The sequence below is a fragment of the Arachis hypogaea genome, chromosome 15 (assembly GCF_003086295.3).
Source record: "Arachis hypogaea cultivar Tifrunner chromosome 15, arahy.Tifrunner.gnm2.J5K5, whole genome shotgun sequence".
Taxonomy (NCBI): Eukaryota; Viridiplantae; Streptophyta; class Magnoliopsida; order Fabales; family Fabaceae; genus Arachis; species Arachis hypogaea.
Window position 1 is genome coordinate 15,192,875 of NC_092050.1, and position 25,958 is coordinate 15,218,832.

General features: G+C 32.9%; 3 protein-coding genes and 1 long non-coding RNA gene across 9 annotated transcripts; 1 reads left to right on the plus strand and 3 right to left on the minus strand.

The window, feature by feature from the left end:
- The first annotated feature begins 309 nt into the window (after positions 1-309).
- LOC112746904 (uncharacterized) lies at positions 310-886 on the plus strand. The gene is made up of 2 exons (XR_003174663.3): positions 310-559; positions 679-886. It is a non-coding gene; the product is annotated as an uncharacterized lncRNA (long non-coding RNA).
- Positions 887-5,379: 4,493 nt separating this feature from the next.
- LOC112749616 (probable aspartyl protease At4g16563) lies at positions 5,380-8,440 on the minus strand. Its single transcript, XM_025797911.3, has one exon. The coding sequence runs from the start codon at positions 7,099-7,101 to the stop codon at positions 5,647-5,649; it is 1,455 nt and encodes a 484-aa protein (XP_025653696.1). The 5' UTR covers positions 7,102-8,440; the 3' UTR covers positions 5,380-5,646.
- A 2,820-nt stretch (positions 8,441-11,260) lies between these two features.
- On the minus strand, positions 11,261-13,229 carry LOC112749617 (bifunctional adenosine 5'-phosphosulfate phosphorylase/adenylylsulfatase HINT4). 4 transcript variants are annotated; one of them, XM_025797913.3, is made up of 6 exons: positions 12,822-13,229; positions 12,708-12,754; positions 12,554-12,630; positions 12,409-12,475; positions 11,662-11,739; positions 11,261-11,571 (listed from the first exon to the last, which is right to left on the minus strand). In XM_025797913.3, exons 1-6 carry the CDS (start codon positions 12,897-12,899, stop codon positions 11,490-11,492), a joined length of 429 nt encoding a protein of 142 aa, XP_025653698.1. In that variant the 5' UTR covers positions 12,900-13,229; the 3' UTR covers positions 11,261-11,489. The 4 variants fall into 4 exon arrangements, with proteins under 4 accessions (XP_025653698.1, XP_025653697.1, XP_025653700.1 ...); XM_025797912.3 differs by having other exon boundaries at positions 11,261-11,574; positions 12,822-13,227; XM_025797915.3 differs by having other exon boundaries at positions 12,708-12,745; positions 12,822-13,205.
- Positions 13,230-14,847: 1,618 nt separating this feature from the next.
- LOC112749619 (chaperone protein dnaJ 13) lies at positions 14,848-22,234 on the minus strand. 3 transcript variants are annotated; one of them, XR_003175134.3, is made up of 14 exons: positions 21,907-22,234; positions 21,524-21,810; positions 20,963-21,160; positions 20,750-20,864; positions 20,363-20,449; positions 19,069-19,157; positions 18,549-18,633; positions 18,190-18,243; positions 17,512-17,592; positions 17,048-17,125; positions 16,167-16,406; positions 15,463-15,570; positions 15,213-15,357; positions 14,848-15,087 (listed from the first exon to the last, which is right to left on the minus strand). XR_003175134.3 is itself a non-coding variant. In XM_025797916.3 (13 exons), the coding sequence occupies exons 1-13, from the start codon at positions 22,048-22,050 to the stop codon at positions 15,301-15,303; spliced, it is 1,623 nt and encodes a 540-aa protein (XP_025653701.1). In that variant the 5' UTR covers positions 22,051-22,234; the 3' UTR covers positions 14,848-15,300. The 3 variants fall into 3 exon arrangements, 1 of the variants encoding a protein (XP_025653701.1); XR_011873183.1 differs by having other exon boundaries at positions 14,848-15,097; XM_025797916.3 differs by having other exon boundaries at positions 14,848-15,357.
- Positions 22,235-25,958: the final 3,724 nt, after the last annotated feature.

A 25,958-nucleotide genomic window follows, 5' to 3' on the forward strand; every position in this document is an offset into this window, starting at 1 on the left:
GTATGTGTATATATATGAAATGAAAACTAATGAGTTATAGCTCAAATGACATAGTCTTTTCATACTCATTTAAGAGGTTGTGGGTTCGCCAATGAGTAATAGCTCAAATGGCATAGTCTCTCCATACTCAATTAAGAGGTTACAGGTTCGAGTCTCATATCTTTGGTAAAAAAAATAATAATAAAAAAAAAAATAAAAAAAAAAGGTTGCGACTATGTCTTCTAATTAATTATTAATAAATACATGTATCTCTCTCTAATATGCAAAATGCAACTGATTTTCCTAGAGAGAGAAAGGGGGATGCGGAATTAATAGTTCCGTGTGTTGGGTTGTGTGTAATCCACTTGGCATAAGTTTGAGCTGTGGACAGCTGGTTTACACGAACCAAGTACTATACACTCTTTGCAGCTTCTCCAGGGGAGAAGAATTGAACCTCTCATACTTCAATTCTTCCAGTTTATTTTTTCAGTTTTTCTTGTCATTCATGTATTCATGCGGGTGTTGTGTGTCGTTTAATTCGTTTTCCTCTACCCAGCAACCGCCACTGTCTTTGTATCATGTATGTATTATCAATAAAATCATGTCACGTGAATATATTTAATTATTTAATTTTAGACAACATATTATATTATAAATAACAATTTAGTATTTACTCCCGTATCGCAATCGGGTATGCAGATAAATCAAATTGAACAACATGGGTACAAGTCAACATTGTTATTTTATGATTTGAGGATGCGCATTTGCAGTGCCTCGTGTTATAGCATGTACGATGTTACACCCAAATAAAAATGAAGTTAATGTAAGCTTGTGGATGTTGATGTAAGCTTGTGGATATTATTATTATCTGTCATGATGAAATTTTTCTATAGTAATAATTGACAAAGAGAAAGCTCGCATTTATTTATTTCTTGACTGATGGAGCACGCTATTTACTATTCTTAACTCCTTGAACAAAAATAATGACATATAAGAAGAAGAATTGATAATAATATGATGACCCATCATACGATTCCAAGTCTGACGTGATTTCAATCGGTTTAGTAGGAATTTAATTAGCTTTTTTTTTACATTGGATGAATGGTTTAATTTAAATTATAGGTTTAAATTTGAATACCCTATTCGCAGTACGTCGATTCAGTATCAAAAAATGTATTTTTGTCGGCGTTTTCGCCGAAGGAAAAAGTTGCTTCTACGTCTGGATCCGAATAATTTTTTCTCGAGTTGCCGAGAATTGTGGTGGCTGCATCGAGAGCAATGTTCTTCGCGCCACGAGCGAGAAGAGAAGAGACGCTGCAAGTTCAGAACTGGAATAAGAACAACCACGTGGGGACGTATAAGACCAAGCGCAAAGCTGGAATTTCTTGGCTCAGTATCGTAGGATAGGATTAAAGTGATTTTATAAAATTGATTTTGAATATAAGTGAGTTTGTGTCAATATAATTTATGTTTGACAATTTTATATTAAAATTGATTTTAATAAAATAAAATTGTTTGAATAATATTAATTAAAATCACTTTTAGATAGATAATTAGTTAATTATTAAAAAAATATAATATTAAATTATAATATTATTTTTTAGTATATTTAATCCTCTTTTATACTTCTTTTAGTATATTTTTTATAAAATTCTATTTTAGTTTGTTATAATTTTTAATAAAAATTAATATTTATTTATTAAATTAAAAATAACATATAAAATAATATATTTTAGTACTTTTTATGAGTATTCTCAATAATCTTATTTTGTTTACTGTTTTGGATTCTAACTTTTTACTAATTATATTTTTTTATTATGTATGATTAATTTTTTATTTAATTTATCATTTTTAATAGGAACAATGATACATATTATAACAAATTAGAATAATAAACAATGAACAAGAATTATAATAATAAATTTTACAATGTCAAATAAAAAAATATTCTATAATTTTTTTAGTATTCTCAGTATTTTTTTATTTAGTATTATTTTAGACAGTAAAATTTTATTACTTATGATTCCATTGTTATGTATGATTAGTTTTTTATTTAATAAGATCAATAATTCATATTATAATAGAATTACAATAACAAATTTAATAAAAAAATCAAAATATAAAAAAATACTAAAAATTAAAAAAAATTAAAATATTTGAAATGATTTTGAACAAATATGAAAATTCGTTTGGAGAAAACTAATAATGATCATCAAAGGTGAATTCATGTTGAAGTGAACGTAAAAGTAACAATTTTTTTTTGTTTCTATTAAACGCGCTTTTAAGCTGTAAATCACTCCTGCGTTGAGAAAAAAAAGATTGTCAAATATAAAAAAATAGACGTTCAAAGAACTTCAACGCACTTTTATTCTTCAAACGGGTTTGCCAAACACACCCTAAATTATTGGGAGAATGGTGATGACGTAGGAAGAAGGAGACAAGGACGGTGATGCTTGTGATGACGGTGACACAGGCAGTTGTAATAAATATGTATGAGAGTTGGAGAAGAATTTGAGCAGTAATAAAGAAGTTAGAGATTAGAATAAGTTAGGCTACGCTAAGAAAAGTAATTTAAAATTTTTAAGTAATTTTTTAAGATTTGAATAATTTTGTGGCATTAAATCTATCTTTTATAGATAAAATTTTAATTTTTTTGTTTGTAAGTAAATTTATCAATATATTTATGAGTAGAAATAGTAATTTATTTTAAATTTATTCTACATCTAAACACGTTAATGTTTAGGGTAAAAAACGTTATTAAGCCATGGGAGGAAATAATTTACGCAATTCAGCCAAAATGAATTCTGATATACCATTCCACCAAATATGATTTTTATATAATTCGAATCAATAACATTCTAATTATATTTACACCTAATTCGAATTGAATCACATCGAATTACTCCCAAACAATATTCGAACGTAGTTCGAATCAAATTGTATCGAATTTTGCATGCATAGTTGGAGTTATATTAACTCGAATTACTTGGAGCACGTGGCCTAGGTTAGTTCGAATCAAATTGATTCGAATTACTCACATTTCGAATCAAATGGCTAATTACACATTGTACAATAAGATACTAGAAAAAATACTATATAATATAAAAAATATATACTAAAAGAAGTATAAAATAAGATTATAATAAATTAACTTTAGTATAAAATTATTAAATATAAATTAATTTTAACTCCTATTAGTACATTGAATTAAAAATAACATATAAAAATGTACTTGTATTTATTAAATTTTAATAAACATATAAAAATTAATGACTTTTTAAATATTTTTTTATAATAGGAGTACATTTTTATATACTTTAAATACTTTGTATAAAAATGTACTTGTATTTATCATACAAAAATAAGGTGTTGTGCCAATATAATAACATTATAACATTTTAAATCAATTTTTTTTCAGGATTGTAGATTAAAAGCAGCACATGAAAAAGTATTATTGGTATTTTAAAGCTAACTTAATTAAGAAAGATAGAACTGTATTTTTTAGGATTTTATATACATAATTAGGCTAATTTTTTTAATATTGATCAAAATGTGTGTTACACTATATTATTTGGTTTCAAGTAAGTTTTACTCTACTATATTTTTATTTTTTTTACTTTTCAAAAGACACAAATCTAAAAAATTTTATAAATTAATTTTAAAAAAAATATCATTGACGTTTTATAAAATTTTGTAGATTTGTGTCTTTTGAATTATAAAATTTTATAAAATGTCAATGATATTTTCTTTTAAATTAATTTATAAAATTTTTTAGATTTGTGTCTTTTGAAAAGTAAAAAAAAAAAAATATAGTAGAGTAAAACTTACTTGAAATCAAATAATATAGTGTAACACACATCTTTGATTATTAAAAAAAATTAGCCTAATTATGTACATAAAATCCTAAAAAATACAGTTTTATCTTTTTTAATTAAGTTAGCTTTAAAATACCAATAATGCTTTTTCATGTGCTGCTTTTAATCTAAAATCCTAGAAAAAAATTGATTTAAAATGTTATAATGTTATTATATTGGCACAACACTTTATTTTTGTATGATAAATATAAGTACATTTTTATACAAAGTATTTAAAGTATATAAAAATGTACTCCTATTATAAAAAAATATTTAAAAAGTCATTTTTATATGTTATTTTTAATTCAATGTACTAATAGGAGTTAAAATTAATTTATATTTAATAATTTTATACTAAAGTTAATTTACTATAATCTTATTTTATACTTCTTTTAGTATATATTTTTTATATTATATAGTATTTTTTCTAGTATCTTATTGTACAATGTGTAATTAGCCATTTGATTCGAAATATGAGTAATTCGAATCAATTTGATTCGAACTACCCTACCCTAGGCCACGTGCTCCAAGTAATTCGAGTTAATATAACTCGAACTATGCATGCAAAATTCGATACAATTTGATTCGAACTACGTTCGAATATTGCTTGGGAGTAATTCGATGTGATTCAATTCGAATTAGGTGTAAATATAATTCGAATTTTATTGATTCGAATTATATAAAAATCATATTTGGTGGAATGGTGTATCAGAATTCATTTTGGTTGAATTGCGTAAATTATTTCCTCCCATGGCTTAATAACGTTTTTTAACCTAATGTTTAAATATATATAAAAAAAGTCAAAACTACAATTATTTTAAAATTAATAGAATAATATCTATGGACGGTTTTTAACAAAGTTGTGTGTATTTTTCAGAAACCGGGTTCATGATAAAATGTAATTTTAGGTTCTATCCTGCTACTACAACTTTTTAGAAGTAGGGGGCAAAAAGGCGGTTTTGAATTGTAGTCAGATAATTACAAATTTTTAAATTAGATTAGTCAAGTTTTAAGTGATTTGATTTAGATGCTGCTGTATAGATGACTAAACTACAATTAAATATATAAGTTCATAATATATATATAAATGTTCAAATGGAACAATAAAATAGTAGAAGGGTAGGAATAACTTGATGTATGGTGGAAGCTGAATATGCTAGTATTACCACAACTTACATACGTTTAGTAAAAGGGAAGCTAAATTATCCATTATCCTTATCTGTTGTATATAGGATCTTGTGCGAAAGATAGACATAACAAGTTAACAACTCTCAAGTTGACTTTTCGTCGTGTCATGTAATAATTTCCATGATTCGATCGTTTACTTTTTGCCGATCCTACTTGGTTTCAATCTTCGTCTGTACATTTTTATCAGCTTATGCTTTGTACTTACACAATTTGCTACCTGGTAATAGATCTATTATTACTTCTCAATTACAGATTGATTCAAACTTAAGTTGGTAAAATTATATATAGAGCGATAACACATACGATCGACAAAACAAAAAGTAGTAAAACAGAACATAAATTAAAAGTAGAGAAAATATTAATAGAACAAATCAACGATGTAATCAATTAGTAAAAACTCCACTTTAGTTTTTGCCTAGTGATGGAAATAAAAATGTGAAAAGATTTACAAGGATACACCAACCAAAAAATAAAGAGCAATATTAACACAAAAAGTACAAATTTCGGCTATACAGAGTAAGGACATGGGCAGTGGGCACCGAAGCCCGCCACCGCCTTATTCCCATTTACAGTTAACCGAACCCGTGACTGAGAGTTCTGGTGGTCCAGTGCAGAATAGAGCACACTAGTTCTTCTCACGGTTCAGGCTATCCCAAAGCAACGCGCACTGCCTTCTGGCGAATCCCACGCGCTGCTTTTCGAGGTCGTAAATAACCTCAAAGCCCTGCTGCTGGTAATTCCCAAGCGTGGCCCCGGGCCCACCACTTAACTCAGAATCATCACCACCGTTCATCAGCATCATGCACCCCACTCTTCTTTTCGTCGTGGCTCCATCTTCACCGTACAAAAACTCGTAGAAGTAGTTCCTTCTAGGCAGCACCACACTCGAATCATTCCCCGCAAAACGCAACGTCACCGCCGGAACCTGGGCCACAGTGTCCAAGTAATAACATGGGCCCAGGCCCGTTTTCCCCTCCACCTCACTCGCCCGCTTGTGAATTCGCCCCACTCGCCGGTCGAACTCAGCCACCACCGAGTTATACAAACTCGCCGGCAACATCGTGAACGTCGTCCCGGAATCAACTACAACACCACCACTCCCTGTTGCGTCCACCTTCCTCAGTATCTCCGGCGCCGGAATATCCCTCTTCCCGACTGAGATTCCAGCGAGCCCGACGGAGTAAAAGTACGGGTGCTTCGGGTTCCGAAGCAGGGACGTGTACACGAACTCACCGTGTTCGTCCCCGCCGTCGCGACGGCCGAGAATGAGTGGACTCGGGCGACGAATTCGATCGCCGTCGAAAGAATGAGATACCAAACAGTATGAGAATCGATTACCGAGCTGAGGTGAGAAGGTGGCTAACTGGGCCGGAAAAGAGAGCAAACCACGGCCGAAACCAGCGACGCCGGTGGGCTCACCGAGGGTAGTGTGGGCGCAACCGAAGGTGAAGTTCTTGAGAACGAGAGAAGACATAGAGAGTGTGTGGCGATAGAGGTTTGCGATTAAGCTTCCGTCGCCGTAAGCGTAGTAGAATGGCGGACACGCCGATGAACTGCAATCAGAAGTTTCTATGGCGTCTAAGGGGCAACGTGCCATTGCGCAGAGGTCGGAGGATGACGTGGAGGAGTGGGCCGCGGAGCATGCAGGGGACTGGCATGACACTGCGTGGGCCCGTGTGATGTTTGGTGGCCTGCTTGGGCCTGGGCTGGGCTTTCCCTCGCAGAGTATGCACTCGAAGGGGGCACAGGGGAACCAGACAAGGTCGCTGCCTGTGTCCATGTAGAGGGTTATGGGATGGGCCTGGGCCGGGCCAGAGCCCAGGGTGAAGGACAAGGTGTAGTCGCTTCCGGGGGAGAGAGGAAGGGAAACTTGGTGGTGGCGATGACGTTGGCGTTGGTGGTGGAAGCGGACGGCGGAACGGGTGGAGGTGGATTTGAGGAGGTTGTGGGTACTGTTGAATTGCTCTTTGGAGATTGAGTGTGTGAGGGGCAATACAAGTGTCTGTGATGATGATGATGGAACCCAAATGAAGATAAGAATGAACCAGAGAAGCTCAAGCTTCATTGCTGAAGATGCCATTGCTCTTCACTTTTCAGGCAGAGAATGAAATTTTGATTTTCAAATTAATTGAGACTCAGACTTACGAGAAGGACGGGTTTTATAATGGAATTCATTACTGATGGTACGAAGTTGCCGCTTCTGCGGACTTAGGACAATGTTATTATCCCAATTAATCAGTATTCAATAGTGATATACTATAATACTTTAATGTCTTTTAAGGGTGTAAGTATATTGATGTTAATGTGGAAGGGTGATAGCTATTTTGTTGATGGTTTTGCTGCCAACAGGTTTTGTTTAGGACAGTCATTTTTTGATTTGCTGTTTTCACCTTCCTTTAGTGGTTCCAATTTTCCAATCCAAGGAATGTTAAATCTTTTTAAAAGAAGAAAAATAGTTCAATTGGCCACTTGGCATAGTTAAATTAACTAAATCCAAATTTCATGCTTCAACGGAAACATATTAGTCTCTTCAATATATCTCATAAAATTGTCGACCAATTAACTTCCATATTTTATTTCAGTTGAAAAATGCTAATCAGCATTTGTGATGAATTAACTGTACAAAATGATGTTTAGCCTTTTCATTGATTAGGTTAAAGTCCTATTCTCATAGATAAGTGAAAGACTCAACTATTTTTAGTTGTTTATTTTTCGAAATACTAATAAATAAAATAAAAGGTAAAATAAAAGGAAACGTGGAAAATGCAATCAACGTCAAAATTGACTGCGATGTGCGAACCAATACATTGGAGACGTCTAGCAAGATTGCAAAGAACAGAGAAAGCGCTCAAAGCAACGTAGTTATCAAGTCAATCAGGGTCAGAGTTCAATTATTTTCATGTATTAACTTAACCTAATGACGTATATTGGTCAAAATCAACTTTTCTTCCATTTCATTTCAAAATTTGTCTTCCCTGCCAACCTTTTCATTTCTTTTCCAATAACCTTTTGGTAGGTGTTTTATTTTAGAATTTGATTTTTTAAAAAGAATGTTCGGTTAATATTTTTAACAATAGTGAAAAATCATTAATATTAATTCTAATATAAGGTAAAAATTTGATAAATTTGACTAAATCATCATCTAATAGTTCTTAGCTATCAATTTTAGACGAAGATAACTATATGTGAATAATAAAAAAATTTTGGTTATCTAATATTTTTTTTAAATACTGTGCATTCTAAAAATTAATGACTAAATTAATTAGGTAATTTTATTTTTGATGTATATATTACATGATTATTTAATTTTAATGCAATTTTTTTATACAGTGAATGTGTACAAATGAGAAGAGTAGACAAAAGATAATATAGCTAAAACGAGAATATAACACATCAAATGACGAAAACATATTTACCAAAAAAAAAAAAAAAGAAGGATGAATCATATCATTGAAAGCGAGGTATCATTCACAAGGAATAAATTGTTCTACTAACAAGCATGAAGCATCATTAAAAACACGTATATAATATTAGTTATCGAACAAATTAAACCCGTCAAGATCATCATGGAGTGGTCTAAAGCCATTGATTGAGAGACACACCACATAATGTAACTAAAATAATAGACACCCTACACCCTCAACGCGGAGATGCAAATAATGGCTTTCTAAAATTGCTATATATGCGTCCTACCAACTTAATTGGGTCGCTTTCATTGCATTAGTGGAGGTTAGCCATTTGAGTCTAATAACATATAGTTTTCCCTTGCTTTAGTTCCTCACGCTTTGGTTCCACTAAAGCTTACGTGAGTATAATATCCATTCTTTCCTTTCATTATAGTTGGATTTGGTATCCACAGCTATTGAAATTAAAGAACTTATTATTATTTATAATTCTTGTGATGCTAATGTGGTCAACAGCAGAATAACACAACCACAAGATTGGCTGCTTTGGCCATACAGTATGAAAGACCGAAAGGCATCTAATGTTTATTGACTCATTACCTAATGGATGGAATTGGAGGGTACACCAATCCTATAAAGTAGATATCCATTGTTTGCTTCTGCCCAAAAATGTCAACTAGCATTTATAAGGGGTTAAGGAGATGAGGAATTTTTGCTACAAAGTATAGGAACTAGATTAAAAGTTTAATTTATAATGCTTCCAAGGGTAGTAGAGGACGACTAGAAAGGGATTCGGCGATGTAGGTGAATATATAGACAATTCACAAGCTTTTAAGAATCAATTATTGTGTAGGCCAATCTCGACTTAATCCAACTCATCTGGTCATTTTGGAATGGTCTTGAAGTCATTTCCCGCATTAAATAATATTGGGCCAAATCCTTTGTTTACGTAACAATAAAATATTATAATACTGCCCACAACTCATGATGTTTTAGTCACTAAATTTCCATATATTTTGGATAGTTTCGTCTCGGCGAAAGAATTTTACTAACAAGTTATACCCCTTCCCTTTTTTGTTTATTTTTCTTTTCTAGATGTTTCTATTCACAATTATTTTCTAGATGTTTCTATCACAGCTGTTGGTAATTGTTTTTTTATTATATATTATTTTGAACTCAATGACTTAAGTGGTTATCAATGTTTTGTTTCTTGTGAAACCAAAAAGCAGCATGCCCGTCCTAAATGCAATTTTATTTTAATCAGGTGGGAGCCGGGGGAGGGTGCTATTTATGAGATTTTGATTGAGCTGACTTGTTTGTTTAGCATTGCAAAGTATCTTCAAAAATATTATGGCAAGGCATTGAATAGGGAACGTGTATATTCAGTTCAACCAAGTTACCTGTGAGGCTGTGAAGGTGTATTTACTACAAAGTCTATATTCAGTTCAGCCAAGGTATCCATGAAGGCATATTTACTACAAAGTCCTCAATTTGTTACTATATATCCATGCAATGGAGTATGTTAATTGTTATTTTTGTACAGTACTCATTAGTACCACTGTCAAATGTGACTTATTTATTATTTATTAACTGATGCATTCTAACTAGAGTACATGTTATAATACTATACATTCATTACTCCACCTACTTACAAAATAGTTAACCTTAAAAATATATACCATTTCAATATGAGGAGTGTCAAGAGACCAACAGAATTTGTGATGTTTAACCATCAATTAGCCATCATCAATATTTTCAATAGTATGAAATGATATCTAATGGTGTAGAATTAATCATTTTTCTTTTGATAGTTAAATATTGGCCAGATTTCAACAAAAGTGTTGGTCTCTTATATTTTCTCCTTCAATATATAATACACACACTCATTACATGTATTTATTCATTAGATACAAATATGTTGATACAGAGAGCTGTTGTTATAATGTGAAAATGAGAGCCTGAAACAATGTTAAATTCACTGGACCTCACACAACTCAAAATTAACTCAAGAAACAAGAGTTGTCTTGGTACATATAAAAACTGTTAATCTCTAATACTCTCTTACACTTAGAAATAGACAATCACTTGAAGTGAGATTAGACCAATTGAATATGTGCAGAGTGTCTCGATAGTATTATAGGATGAGATTTAACATTGTATTAAAATTAAGTAGACCAATCAAAGAAATAATTTGGAAGATAAAAATAGTTTACACTTATAAAAGACTTATAAAATTTTAATAAAATAATTAAAAGTGGCAAACCCGCACAAGCAAATATTTATTGAGACTAATACAAAACTTCACACATTTACACTAGAATATAATTTTCATTAATTCAACCATCAGGTTATCACTATCTATCAAATTGATTATATTTGTACCACATTTAAAAAAAAAAATCAACATCAACAAGAATGTCACTAAAAAATTTATTTATATACATGTAAAAAAATATTTCTCAATTAATCCATTTTATTTACAAGATGATCTTTGGGTCCAAATGCTTTTTCCCAGCAGACAAAATATGCTGTGAATATGCTATAAGTATTACCTACTTACCTATACCGTATAAAATAATGCCTAACTGTAATGGACATCCCAAAGTTCTCCAATTCCATTAAATGAGGACTGGCTAAGTGATTTTGTTTAAGACAAAATCCACAAAGTAGTAAGTCCTTTTATTTGGAAAGGTTTATTAAAGAATTGCTGGTAAGCAAACCACTAAAACGCGTATTCTTTATCAAAGCATTGTATGCTCCCTTCTGAAAGCCGAAAAAAGTAGCCAAAGCTAGCATATTAACAACAAAGAGCATCTCAGATCTAGGGTTTTAGGGTTTAGGCAAGTGTAATCCTTTTCTTATTCATATTTATATATCATCTACTGTGATCTACAGGTCAAAGTGGAGTATAATTGTTACTACACACTTTAATGATAAAAAAATTGAACAGATGTAATTTTGAATTTGATCCTATATCTAGCATGTTTTCGAAGAGGGAAAAGCAAAATATAGCAAAAGAACAATCAAGTACTCCACGTTCATTTATATTTTTTGAGGGAATGGGCTATGGCTTTATCTTTTCCAGAAATCTCTCTGCTTCTATGAAGCCAATTGGTCCTAAAGGCATGTATTTTAGGAATCTCCATCTGCTTAAGCTCGAAAGTGGAAAAAGGTTTTAGTATCTACGCAGTGCGAGCTGCTTATGCAAAATAGTAATCAACAAGATGAAGAGATACCTGGGTGTATAGGGAAGCGCCAAACAATGGAGGTGTAAGTGGTTAACAGAATTCAGGGGAGGCTGATGAAAGCCAAATCTATCAAAAAGAAGGAAACAGAAACAATTACATGGTCATGTTTTGCTTCTTTTTTAACTACAGCAACTAACTTCAAGTCAAGTTAACCTCAACCAATGTTCATCTTGCTAGCAGCTTTTGTGATTGGCAAATCGAAGTGCTTCTTAATCTCATCATATTCCAACCCACTCTTATTTTTTTTCAATGTGGAACATAGTATAAAAGAACAAAAATGGAGATAATCATGATTTATTCCTCTTCACTTCATCTTACTTTTGAATTTACTTGTACCCAAAATCCTTAAACACATAAAAAAGGACTTGTGTTCTAAAATATTTTGAGAATATTTTTATCAACGTGTTAAAATATCGGAGACAATTTTAATAGTTTATTCACTGTAATATTAAGTATTCTTGGTGGATAATGGACAAGAAAAAAACTCTTCCTCACTGTAATATTAAGTTTTTACTAGCATATTAAAAACCGAATATGTAACTCTCTTAGGAATGGAATAATCTTGTATATGGACACACAAAAATGGGTTTATAACACAATGTGATTGATGAATACGAGTAATTCAAATTACAAGAAAGAAATACATACATTCAATCTCCCATCTATTATTACTACTGTATAACTCTTGAATGTAAATTAGACCAAATATAATAACACTAGAAGTGGTGGAAGTACCTGTGGTGGTTAGAGTGAGGTGCATCTCTAAGTAATAGCATTCTCCCAACCTCTAACATGTGAGTCACTGTTGAATAATTCATGACATATAAAATAAAGAACTTGAAATTGAAAGTGATTAGAGATTACGAGTAATCTTGTTTACCCAAAGCATAGTCTTCAGTTTTCCTTTGGAGATCATTCACAGTAGGAATGTGCTGCACAGGGATTACCAAGTAATGCCTACAAAAAAAAAAAACAAAAAGAGAATTAGTAACCTCTGAGATTTGAGATTCGAGTAATCAACAGAGGTATTGTACCTGAAAGCAGAAGGCCTAATGTCTTGGAAAGCAACAACCTTATCGTCCTGCAATTTTTTAATACTCAGATTCAATTCATAAATCACAATCCAGAGAGAGAGAGGAGAGACGTACAGAGTGAAGAAGAGTGGTGGCGGTGGATCTGGTGGCTATCTCACAGAAAACGCATGAGGAACTTGCCGCCGCCATCATTTCTTCCTGAAACTCAGCTCACTGGTTCGATTCGATTGGACTTTTGGATGCAGCTTTCATCTACTATTGTAAGACATCTGCCACGTGTCAAACAACCGCACCACTCAACGACCTCTCCTCATTGATCCATACAGGTAAACAAGAAAGAATCGTGCTCCATCAAATATTCAAATTCCATGGTCCCTCATTTGTTTGAACTTCCAGTGGCTATTGCCTATTCGCAACCGGTTCCACTGTTCATGCATCTTTCCTGCCATCTTTTTTATGTGAATAACAGGGCTAAAAGCCCAAGAAAAAACAAAATTTGGTTATAAAACTACATTTCGAGACATTTAAGAACTATTGAATTGGTTTTTGATTAAAAAAATATTTAAAAAAAAATAATAAACAAAAGTTATTTTATATTTAAATAATTAAAAAAAATTTCAAATAATTAAATATATTTTTTACTTTTGTTCTTCTTAAAAGTTAAATATTATTGACTTAAAAAAAATAATTTATTTTTTTAATAAGAATAAAAAATATATTCAAACATATTAAAAACTTAATAAAAATATTTTATTTTTAACAAAAAATCTTTTTTTTTGGGATCAAATAAATCGATCGAAACCACACTAAAATCCGTCGGACATCATTAAAGATAATTTGAGCTAGTTCCTCGTGAGTTGATTCACAAAGTTATGCCCTAAGTTAGTTTTGAGACTCTTCTTGGATATTTAGGCATCTCTATTTCCTTCCCTGTAAGTATGAGTACATCTTTCTGCCATGATTGATTACACATGATTTTAAAAAGAATTTCATAACTATATTCTAAGAAAAACATAATACTAAAAAACACAAATATAACCATATATAATGTCTTGAATATATATATATATATATATATATATATATATATATATATATATATATATATATATATATATAAATTGATTTTCATGTAAAAATAAATAAATTTGATTTTTAGTACCATCAATACTAAAAGTGTGTTGTCTTCTAAATAAAATGTCCCAATTTCCATATTTACTATCTAATAAAATCACAATTATCTAGCATATTTTAATTTGATGTCAATAATAATTAACAAAAAAAATAAAAATAAAAAGTTCATAGATACAAGTAATTGGCGTAATACTCATAAGTGAGAAACAAGTTTTCATAATCACTTAATCACATGCCTTCATAGTTTTATTTATAACTTATAAGAATTTTAAGTTGGGGAAATCATGTTAAATATTTAGTTTTAGTTTACATGCAATGCTATCATTCAATTATGTAGTAGCATATACGAAAAAGTGGTCAATTATGAATTACCATATATGAAAAATGTTAAAGTTGTGGATTTTAAGATTTGCTCTCTATTTTGCTCAAGGCTGTCGAGGGTTAGGCATAGAGTGAAGAATTGGAAAAACAATAGTGGAGGAGTGATGATAGTAGTGAGGTGAAAGTAGTTTTCTTATAGCAGTTCTTTTTATTTTATTAATTAAAAATAATTTAATACATAATTAATTGATAATAACCATATTTTTATTCATGTATTAGAGATTCTTGCTATGCCAGTAGTATTTTTTGCATATTGTATACGCATTACAATCTATTCATTATATCCATGTCTTGGGTGTATTGTTCTGCCTTATTCGTGTAAACAAACCAACCTCAAGTATACATTACCTGAGGCTAATCTAGTTTCTTTTTTTTTTTTTTTTTTTTTTTGGTGATCAGAGGCTAATCTAGTTTCTGATAATTTAAAAAACTGTTACAATAACTATCTAAAACGCCCAAATAAAAAAGCTTATCTTACGAAGAAATTATTCACCCAATCAGAATCATTCTCTCGGACCAATTGGAAGTTGCATGAGCAAGCGATTTAATTGCAGAGTTGCAACCCGATCGTTAGTGTCAAAGCTAATAGTACTGCGGTAACCGATATAAACAAACACAATACAAATGTCCCAACCCAAAAACAAAGAGCCAACTGTCATTTTTATTCCCAGTTATTGTCACGACTACTAAGTACAAATCCAAATGAAAACTAACAATGAATTCATGGGATCGAACTTCCTCCCTCGAGTGAAATTATAAAATTGGGTAGCCGATCAGCAAGAGTAACACTAATCAAAATTGTGATTTAGCAGCTGCGTAACATACTGCAATGCGCAATGCCTTGACGAAATTCTACAATCACCTCCTAAAATGACCTTATTATACAATTTATTTTTTCCGGGGGAATAACAAAAAGAAGGGCACAACAAAAAATAAATTAAAAATATAAATAAGTGAAGGTACCAATGGCCCAAAAATTGTAGAAGGTACCTCTTGCATTCAATTTAACAGGAGAAAATGTTGTAATCGAAGGGGAAACTTCATGGGGTAAAAATAGTCCTCATGCCGAAAATAATAACTATATCCTGTGGGCGCCTTGGGGTATTATTAATTCTTCATAATCACCAACCGAAACCTGCTTCCAATTTCGAATTAGCCCATGTATCATTGCATCGACCATATACAAGAAAATTATTAAATAATACTAGTTCAACACTATCGAAAAATTTGGAAATATTACCTTGTATTCATTGCCAGCATAAGCATACTCTATATACAACTGTTTAGGCTCTCCTGGACATGGATCACAAAACCCCATGATGCCCGATTTTTTTACACCTTCATGAAGCTGTATCAACCAATCGCAAAATCATAAGAGAAGCCCCGCACACAAGTATCCCAAGGTACACAGCAATCGCACAATCAGAATTTAATAAAAAAGGATTAGCAATCTCAAAATGTATAAACCATATGGATCCCAAAACACACTTGGCAAAATCATGATATGACATCAATGATATTATATGTTATTTATGGAAAAGGGTCAAATAGTTTTGTTAGAAAGATGTGTCATCTCGGTTGATCACTATGAGAGTACGAGCTATAGTTGCTTCTTTCATCTCTCACAGTAATCTAATTAAGGAATTGTTAGAAGACATTTATGATACAAAACACACATCTTTGCACCCTGCACATGTTTGATGCAGAAATTTGGTTTCATTCCAAGGAAGGAAAAAAAAACCCTTAAAAAAGGATATCCTATCTGCAGTTTTGCCATGTCAGCTAAAAGAAGTTTTCCACATTCTACCCTATACTTACTGCAATCTCTGTATTCATGTGGATAAGTTGACAGGAAAATTGAAAAAATTGACAAATATAAATCATGGTAGCTAACAATCAGATTATTTTTGTAAAGCATGCAGAGAAAACAGAAAAGAAACATACCTTGAGTTGGCCAGAATCATTAACTAGAAAATTAAGAGGAATGGTGACATCAATGACTTCTGAAGTTGATTCAAGACTTGTCTCACTTGACGAATTTAAGTTGCACAAAACTCTTTCATTTCCATATAGTGCTCTCATAATAACCAGTCCACCTGTTTCTAATTGCTTGTTTCTTTTCCTGTTAGCCACATTTTCTTGTAATTTCTGAGCTTTCTCTGCTGCTGCCCTTGCTTCTTTAACCTGCAGAATTAATTTCCCCAAAGGGGGAAATATTAACCAGGATGTCAATTGGAATTCTGCAAAAGGGGAGAGATGAGAATGTCTGGTTCAAAAGAATCATCTTTACGTTTTTCTGTAGTATATTAATGTATGAGCTCCATAAAAGAGTAAACAAGAGAAATGACTTTTTTTTTTATTTTCAAAACACAGAAAGAATCTTATCCATAGGCTTCAAGAATATTGGTCTATTCCAAGTTCCACTATTCAACACATGGACAGTGCAAGCTACAAGTAGACATTTGGTGCAACAGAGTTCTATGTCATCAGGTATTTTGTACTATTGAAAGATATTTGGATATGGGATATACAAGAGATTCAAGAACCCAACTGTTATCCAATTGTTTAATATTTAATGGGGCGTCATAACTCATCAGCTATTATTAAGTACTCATATGAACAAGCAGACGAAGGTGTGTAGCGCATTGCACAAAGATCTAAAATTATTGGGGTACGTATATTGTCACACTATCACACAACAAATGACACATTGGCATATTTGAGATGAGAAGGCTAATAGTCGCAAACAAAAAACAATACTAGCGATTAGAGAATATGTATGCCAATGCTAGTATGCAGTGGCACCACTACATGATCACCCATACCTGTGAAGATGTTTTCTCGTCCTTCTCTAGAGCTTTCTGCTTATTCCTTCTAAGGTAATAGGGTTTAATGATGAATTTCTGAAAACACATAGAACTCAAATATTAAAAGAAAAATACAAAATGAAGGAAACATCATCAAATTGTTTGATCAACCAAACAATAACCTTTGTCACACTGGATGAAAAATAATTATTTATCTTAATTCTACCAAAGAGTTTCTATAACAGAAATACCAGATAGTGAAAATTAGCAAGAAAGGCCTAAAATGCTTGGAAGTGAAGCTTAAGATAACACATGACATTATCTATGACTGTAGCATAACTAGGCACTAGGCACATAGTATAAGGAGCAACCCAAAAATAGAAAAAAACAAATAAATACAAAATAAATAAAAAAAAAATAGAAAAGGAAAGATAACTATGTGATCTACAAAGTTATTGATTATTAATGTCAAGTTTATTGACCTTCAGTAGAAAGTACATAGATGCTGGAACCACCAATGCTCCAGATGCAAACACAGGGTTCAAATGCTTTGTCAACAAAATCTGCAGGTAATAGTTCATTTGTTAATATTAAGTTTTCCCCCCTTACAATATATTCACACCCCCCCCCCCCCCTTTTCTCTTCCCCCACAAAAAAAAGAAACAAAAAAAAGGGTCGTGTCTGCTCTTACATTACATTCATTGAGGGCACTTCGAATACCATGGATCATATTTGGGATTTGTAATTCTGCATCTAAACCGTTCATATACAGATCTTATTTAATAATTTCACCTATAGCTTTTCTAGGTCTTTCGCTACCTCTATTTTATTATCCTCCAACTAATCCACTTTCCTTACTGGGCCGTTGCAAGTTTTTTCTGTACACATACATATATATATAAAAGTTTGCAGTATATGTATGTGTACAGAAAAAACTTACTGCAAACTTTTATGTATATTTATTCATTAGCCAAATAATGAAATCAATATAGAAAAGCATGGCTTATAACAAACAAACCTTTGTTCTTAATTTCTCTAAGTGAGAGGGAACAAGTCTACCTAGATTGGACTACTTGAGTAGTTGTGTAAAATATTTAAATAAAAGGTCAAAGCCCAGTATATATAGGACCAAACACATAAAAAGCCAAGACTGTCCTTACAGGAATAATCAACTTTTGGCCCCCACGATGTAGTTCAAATTTCCAGAAAATACCCTGAAAAATGTAAGAAGCATATTAAGATAGCTTACATAAACAAATTGAAAACAAGGGGGGCGAGTTAGCTTAGTATTTAACTTCAGATTGTTATTAAATCACAAGAAACAAATGAGGAGGGGAGAAACATATGCAAAGAAATCTTTGAAACCATTCATTCCATTGGTGGAATGTAGAAAGCAAGAAACCATTAATCTGATGGAAAAAGAATGGAATATAGCTGCAAGGTAGAAAATTGATTTTATACAGTAGATGTTGAGATGCGAACACTATAACGGGGGAAAGGCTCTCCTTAACTGCTTTACCTGAATTCCTATTGTATACAACCAGCGCACGGTGCTGAATTTAGAGATCTTCCTCCCACCACCAACTTCAATCTCAAGGGAAGAACTACAAGGTTAAATTGCTTTATGTCAAAAAAGACAACATCTAAACTAATTAGGATATTGGCTGCCAATGTTCTTGAACTGATGCTCAGTCTGAATAGTCATTAGCATAGTTATCAACCAAAAAAATTGAGTGGCTTAAACTTGAAATCATACAAGAATGTTGCGTTGCTATTTTGGTATACATCAAACAATTCATAGTAAACAATGGCAATAATAATAAAAAAAAAAAGGATTCTAGTCAAGATCAAATCTACGAATATATATTTAACAAAGGTTTCATAAGATATAACAACAAAAACCTTTGCCAAGAATATCATTAAACATAATGAGCATCCAATAATCAAATTCTAACTTTGATGCCATGAGATACTTTCTCCTTAAACAAAACCAAAAGCAAGAAAGTGGCAAAACCCACGTGCAATAAGATTTTGCATACCTTCCTACTCTTCCTCCAATGCAGCCAAGTGATTTAGGAGAAAAGCGATGAGTATAATGAACTGATGTATCAAAGGAACCTGTGCCAAACTGGGTTGAAAGAAGTCAATTGAGTATAGGAAAAGACAGAAAAAATAAAAATAAAAAGTCCCAAACTTTTATACAGAAATGGCCAAAATCTAAGCCACTAAAAAGTCAGAAGCACACGAGATATTGTAATTTTGGTTTCATATTTTTTCGTGTGTTATTTAGAGCCTAGAGGTACTGCATTTATGCATCAAAAGAGAAGTTCCTCCAGAAATTAAATTAAATATGAGCAGTTTTAGGTGACTTCCAGATTGTAAATATACTTGCTGTTGGAGCTAAGGCAAATAGTGATGTGATTCAAATAACTACCTCTTCAGTTCTTTTAGGTAGCGTTTGGTGGAGAGACAGAGACGAAAAGACTGAGACTGAGCGACAGAGACTAAGAGACAGTGACTGAAATAAATCTCAGTATTCTGTTTGGTGCAAAATGGGAGACAGGAATTAAAACAAGAATGAAACTCTAATTTAATTTGCACAAAGGGTAAAATTGGAATTAATTAATTGAAATGAAAATATTTTAGGTATAAAATGTTATTAAAGTTTCAATCTCCATCTCTAAAAATTTCAGTCCCCTGTGTCCCTACTTTTTGGAGGTACTGAAATACTGAAATTTTAGAGACAGAGACAGAAATTTTAGTACCAGTCTCTGAACTAACAAACACGATACTGAGTCTCAGTCTCTCAGTCTCTGTCTCAGTACCTCAAAACAAACGCTACCTTACTGCTCATAAGAGTTGTATGCATAAATTAGTTCACTACCCACTACTAAAGTACTAATCATGCAACTCTAAAAACCAGTTGAACAAAATCCTAGAGCAGTGAACCATATGTGTGTGTATGTTGTTTATTGTCCAAATGGAACATGAAAACACTCCTTTACATTCAAACAATCATGAGCAGTGCAACTTCTCGACTATTTTGAGAATGAATTTTTGACCTTAGAATACCTTAACCCCAAAGTTCACATAAACAAAACCTCAAAAAAGTTCTATTACATTTTGAGAGGATGAGGAGATTTGCAATAAGATTAATTCGCACTAAGTAATAAGAGTAAGTGAATAACGATACAATGATTCCAAATTGAATGTAATACAAAATAATCACTTGCTAACTCAGTTAACATGATTAGAGCGGGTTGTGCTTAGGGTAATAAAATTTCCTATCCAACTTGACGAGTTTATTTTGCAGACCAGGAAACACAAAAGTACCTTTACTTCCCCAGAAGCAGACCTTCTCTCGTCTTTCTTTTGCCAGCCGACAGCTATAGACGACTGTGTTCCCAAAGCAAGCTGTATCTGTAAGCAAGAGGGAAGCTATGAAATATAGTAGATTGTAAAACTGCTTCAAAATTCTTAAAGTGGAGAAAAAAATGCCTAATTTTACGCTTTAACACTAAACGTTTTCCTAACTATAGCTAAACTCTGGTACAAGTAAGACATTATTTTTGAGGGATTTGGCTATCTAAGAGTATTGAATATACAATGTTTCCATGTGTTTTTATATTACAACTTTAAAAATATGTCCCACAATGATATGTATTGTTTTTCATTTCAATTCCCTGAAACAATACTTATCATTCCATGAAAGTAGCATACATGTCCACTTGCAGTTTCTGACAATTGGCGGGTCCATAAATTTGAAAGATTCAATGAACCATCTTGCAAAGACAGCGCAAGGCCCATTGTTGCAGCTGAGTGTGATGATAAAGTACTAAAATACAAAGCACAACAAACATGTAAGCATCTTAGCATCACCAGAACTGATCAAAGTGTACTATAGAATTTGATTTTTGAAAGCAAATCACAGACCGAGATGCTTGCACTCCAACTAGTGCACGTAAACCAGCTGAAGCAACTAATTCTACTGAGGAAGCTTCAGAAATTTGATGCCTGAATACTGCAGTGGCAGCTCCACCACCTTCATTTCCATCTACTGCTAAATTGCCACCAATTGTAATAGCATCACGCTTCGATAAGTCAGACTGAATTTCGCTTGTCATGGCCATTCTGGTACTCAGAAACATAATAAATGATGTTAACAGTCAGATGAAATCATAAAGGCAGTTTCTAAACTCACAAATTGCAATGAGCAACAGATATGCTTAGAAAGGTGTTAACATTGTGAAAAAAGTTAAATCAACCATACGTTTAACGGTTTCAAATTACAGTCAGTAACAACAACATCAGCTATATTTTCCAGTCTCATTTTCCACAATTGTGTTATTCAGTGGTATTTTTCAGTGGTTCTTTCACTGAATCTTATTATCCTAATCAATAATTTTATAAACTTAACCAACCAGATTTAGAGTGATGAGAAAATAGAAGGAAAAACTATGATGAAACCGAGCAACAGCAACAGCAACAGCCTACCCTCTGAAGAGACCATCACCATTTAGACAGTGTGGCAAAGACATATTGGCGAGAATTGTACCCGAAGATCGAAAATGCGCGGCCATCTTCTCCCGTTCCTTCATCCTCTTGAGCCTCTCCAGCTCCGCCTTTATCTCCTCAGCTCTATTCAAAGTAGCACCCAGCTCCAAACCAGAATTCACACCTTCCATGCCATATATATCATATATTTGCCTCTTATTTGAATCTGACAGTATCTCGTAGGCCTCACATATGCGCTGAAAATTCTCCGTAGCAATATCTTTCATCTGAGAGAGAAAAAGACCAAAACAAGTAACGGATTGAGAGGGAATTGCAAAACAACAAAGAAACAGCTGAGAAAGAGAGATAGAAAAGAAGCATACGTGAGGGGATTGGTATTTATCAGGGTGATATGCTTGCGCCCATTGGCGATAAGCTCTGCGGATTTCTTCATCGGAAGCTTCTGGAGACAAGTTGAGGAGTGCGTAGAGTTCTCGGTTTTCTGGTGCTTCATTTGGTTCATCCATTTCATTCAGTTAGGGTTTTTGCAGAGAGAGAGAGAGTATGTGTGTATGCTTTTCAAAGTGGAAAGGGGTTTAAGGGGGGTTTTCGGCTTACGTCACCCACTGGTACTAACCAAGGCATAAATTGCAAGGTGCAGATTCGGTTGAAAGCCCTGGCTAGTCACGCTACAACAGTCAAGCCTCCACTAGGGATGGCAAAAATCCCCAGCGGGGCGGATATCCGCGGGGATTTACCCGTCACGGGGCGGATATGGGGACGATTTTGTACCCGCGGGGACGGGGGACGGGGCCCCGTATATTAAACGGGGCGGGGGCGGGGATAGAGGTCCCCGCCCCGTGGAGACCCGTTTAAACTCCGTTTATGTAAAAAGACTAGAATACCCCATTTGTGTGTACTATGATTTTGTTAAGCATTTGTTATAATTATTGAATTAAGTTAAATATAATTTATATGATTATAATTAAGCATTTGTTATCATTTTCATTATCTTTGTTTGCTTTTTCTATTATAATTACTGTGATTTGGATAAACATTTGTTATAATTATTCTAAAATTTTTATTATTTTACTGATTTTGAATTTTTGGTTAAGCATTTGAGTGCTATACATGTAATTCATAATATTGAAGTAGATATTGATGTAAGTAAAATACTAAATTATATACAATACACTATTTTTTAAATTTTTTTCTAATTTTTTTCAATTTTTATTATTTTTTTATAAAAATCCGCGGATATCCGCGGAGACCCGGGTCCCCGGCGGATATGGGGCCCCCGTTACCCGTCACGGGGATGGGGCGGGGACGGGGACGAATAATGGAGGCGGGGGCGGGGGGCGGGGGGCATGTCCCCGCCCCCATGGGGACCCGTTGCCATCCCTAGCCTCCACTCTCTTCCTTCTCCCAACGTCAACGGCTGATAAGAAAAACAATAGTGACGGCAACAATTGTAGACTCTTTTTTTTTTTTGTGGTCATGGATTATAGGGCCGAAGCCCACAATTGTAGAATTTCTATGTTTTGGATTTAATAGTTTTTTGGATTGGTTATTAGCCTCGTATGTCCAGAATTGCCAAGAAACGTAAAGACGAGAATAATTGAATTACATAAGAGAGGTAAGGGTTAGGATTAGATACAGTATATTTGTGTTTGTTTTCGGTGTTTGTATAAGCCACTTTGTAGTGGTTTTGTGCTTGATTCTTAATTCTGAAAATTCAGTGATGCTTCTCTATTTTTGGATTGTTATTTGAGTGATATATGAAGTTTATTTGCCTCTAAAAATTGTATGAAACTATTGAAATTATTTAGAGTATTTGAAGTTTAAATTTCAAGCCTTAAGAGTCACTAAAAATGGATAAAAATGAAAAATTGTACTCCTAAAAACTCAGCCACTAAATGATCATGAAATTCACGTGTATAAGGGTTAAAAAGAGGTTAGAAAACTGATTTTAATCCTATGAAAAAAAGATGTAAAAGTAAAAAGAGTGTAATGGTTATTTTTGGGTAAAAAGAGGGTTTAAAATATAATCTAAATGAAAAATAAGTAAAATTCTGAATTTAGTGTCATCAAGGATAAATTAGTAATTATATAAATTAATTGGGTCAAAATTATAATTACAATAAAGTTTCGGGACTAAATAAAAATTTTAGTAAAAATTAGAAGTAAAACGGTAAAAAATAGTAACTAGAATAAATAAATAAATTAATAAAAGGTAAAATATTCTTTTAGGTCCCTAAGAGTATAATTGACTTTAATTAAAAGTTTTATAGATAATTTGGTCATAGAAAAATATTAGGATTAATCCGATAACATATTGATGCTAAATCAAGTTAAACGGTAAAATTAGAGTACTTAAGAGCATATTAGTAATTTTAGGCATAAAGTCAAATTAAAAATTATTAATTAACTTAATGAAGGATAAGAAGGTCTTTTAAAAAAAAAATTATGAGAGTAAAATGGTGAAGTAATAACATTAGTGGTAAAAGCGTCACTAAAAGCCTAAAGAAAACTATAAAAACGAAGTTATGTACAAAAAGAGTAAAATTGAAAATGTACAAAAATACTATGGGAAAAATAGTAAAATATGTGATAAGGCTTTAAGAAGGGACCAAGAACAAGTTTTCAAAAATAAGGGCAGAAAAGTCCCTTAGATAGCGTTTGTTTTCGGAAACATGATATAGAGACATGAACAACAAATATTTAAAAAGTGTTTGGAGGCAGAGACATGGACACTGGACACATTGTCTCCAGAACAATTTTTTATATTTTTGTGTCCGCTCTTTTATGAAGGATAATAATAGACACGGGATTTGCGAAGGTGGACATGGATTTTTTTATAAAAATTTTTTCCATTTTTGTCTATAGATATGTTTTATTATTCTACTATGATCCCTTCTTATTTTTCCTAATCTGAGTGTTCTTCCTCTTTCTCTTTTTTTTTTTTTAGGTACTCTCTTCTTCTTGTAGAATTTTTTACTTGACGGGATAATTCCTTCCTTCTTATGTTATCGTTATTACTTCAATACCATTTTTACATAGACCAATTCTTCTTGTAATCTCCTGTACTCCTACATACTCTCATTCTCTGTTAAATTAGTTTGTACTTGATGCGAAAAATTTGGAAACACATGGCTATTTTAGTCATTTTAATAATATTTTAGTCTTGTCCATGTGTATCCAAACATAATATTGGACATTACATTAGTGTCTTGTACACCATATCTAAACACAATACACAAAGGATAATTTTTAGTGTCTATGTCCTATTGTCTCTGTCCAATTGAGATGTGCTACGGAAAAAGAACTATAAACCCCAAGGTGCTTGAGGATGTTTGGAGGCGGGTATTACCCACTAACTACTAAAAACTCTATTTTCCCTTTGTGCATATATTATAGCGTCAAACTTTGCGACGATTGCCTGTTGTCACAAATTGGTGGTATTATTAACCACATCGACACGTATGCACGGACAAACACAAATCGGAAAACCATATCTAGGACAAGTTCCTAGGTAACATCGGGTTGTGGGTAGTCAACCGACGCATAAGCTCATGACCTGCATAGGACTAGGCATGCATTATACTTAGTTGTTGCATTTATCTGTGATTGGGATTTATCTCTACTTCTTGTACTTTGTGTTTGCTTACTATTTTGCTATATATTTTTGCTTGTACTTATTTGTGTGACTTACCGACCTAACTACGCGAAGTCTTAGACTTAGGCTGTGGAACCCCTTAGGATTCCTTTGTAGTACTCTGTTGGAAACCTTAGGTTCTCACCCCTTATTTCCCCATTCCGCATATGCAAACCGGCGAGATCTTCTTTGAGTTTCCAGCCTTGGGACTAACGAGCAGTAGTAGCATTACCGGAGGGTTAGAGCGACTTCTTTTACTTTCATACAGTACTTCCATGTTTCTTCAGCTACCAAGGATCGATGACCAGCAGTATTTATGATAGTAGCAGTAGTAGCAGCAGTCTTTGCCCTCGCTTTGTATAGATTTTTAGAGGGCTAGGTACTTTTGTAAATACCTATATAAACAAGTTAGAACGGATCCAACTCTTGTGAGTCGAGGCCTGTTAGTATAAATATGGAGTCTATAAATATTTTCATGAATAAGCAATGACGTAACCCGATGTGAATTATGATGTACTAAACGAGCCTTTGGGCTCATATGTATGATATTACTATGCTTTCTATATTTTCTATGTTTCATGTATATATTTTCTATTAATCTATTACCTATTTCGTTATATCTATATATCTGACATGCGATCTTGACTAGCACTACATGCTCATATGTATATATTTAATATAAGGTCTAGAGTCTCTAAGGAGAGCCGTAAAGTAGCGCCTAGTGGCTAGCATTGGTCATGACATACTAGAAGCTGGATCATTACAAATAGTATCAGAGCA

Excerpts from the sequence above, each read along its gene's own strand:
- LOC112749616 (XM_025797911.3), bottom strand. The coding sequence starts at position 7,101 with ATGGCATCTTCAGCAATGAAGCTTGAGCTTCTCTGGTTCATTCTTATC.
- LOC112749617 (XM_025797912.3), bottom strand. The coding sequence starts at position 12,899 with ATGATGGCGGCGGCAAGTTCCTCATGCGTTTTCTGTGAGATAGCCACC. Across the intron at positions 12,631-12,707 it reads ATTAGGCCTTCTGCTTTCAG|GCATTACTTGGTAATCCCTG; the intron begins GTACAATACCTC and ends TTTTTTTTGTAG. Across the intron at positions 11,575-11,661 it reads GCGCTTCCCTATACACCCAG|CAGATGGAGATTCCTAAAAT; the intron begins GTATCTCTTCAT and ends TTCGAGCTTAAG.
- LOC112749619 (XM_025797916.3), bottom strand. The coding sequence starts at position 22,050 with ATGGATGAACCAAATGAAGCACCAGAAAACCGAGAACTCTACGCACTC. Across the intron at positions 18,634-19,068 it reads ATTGGAGGAAGAGTAGGAAG|TTCTTCCCTTGAGATTGAAG; the intron begins GTATGCAAAATC and ends TTAACCTTGTAG. Across the intron at positions 17,593-18,189 it reads GCCAAAAGTTGATTATTCCT|ATTTTGTTGACAAAGCATTT; the intron begins GTAAGGACAGTC and ends TATTACCTGCAG.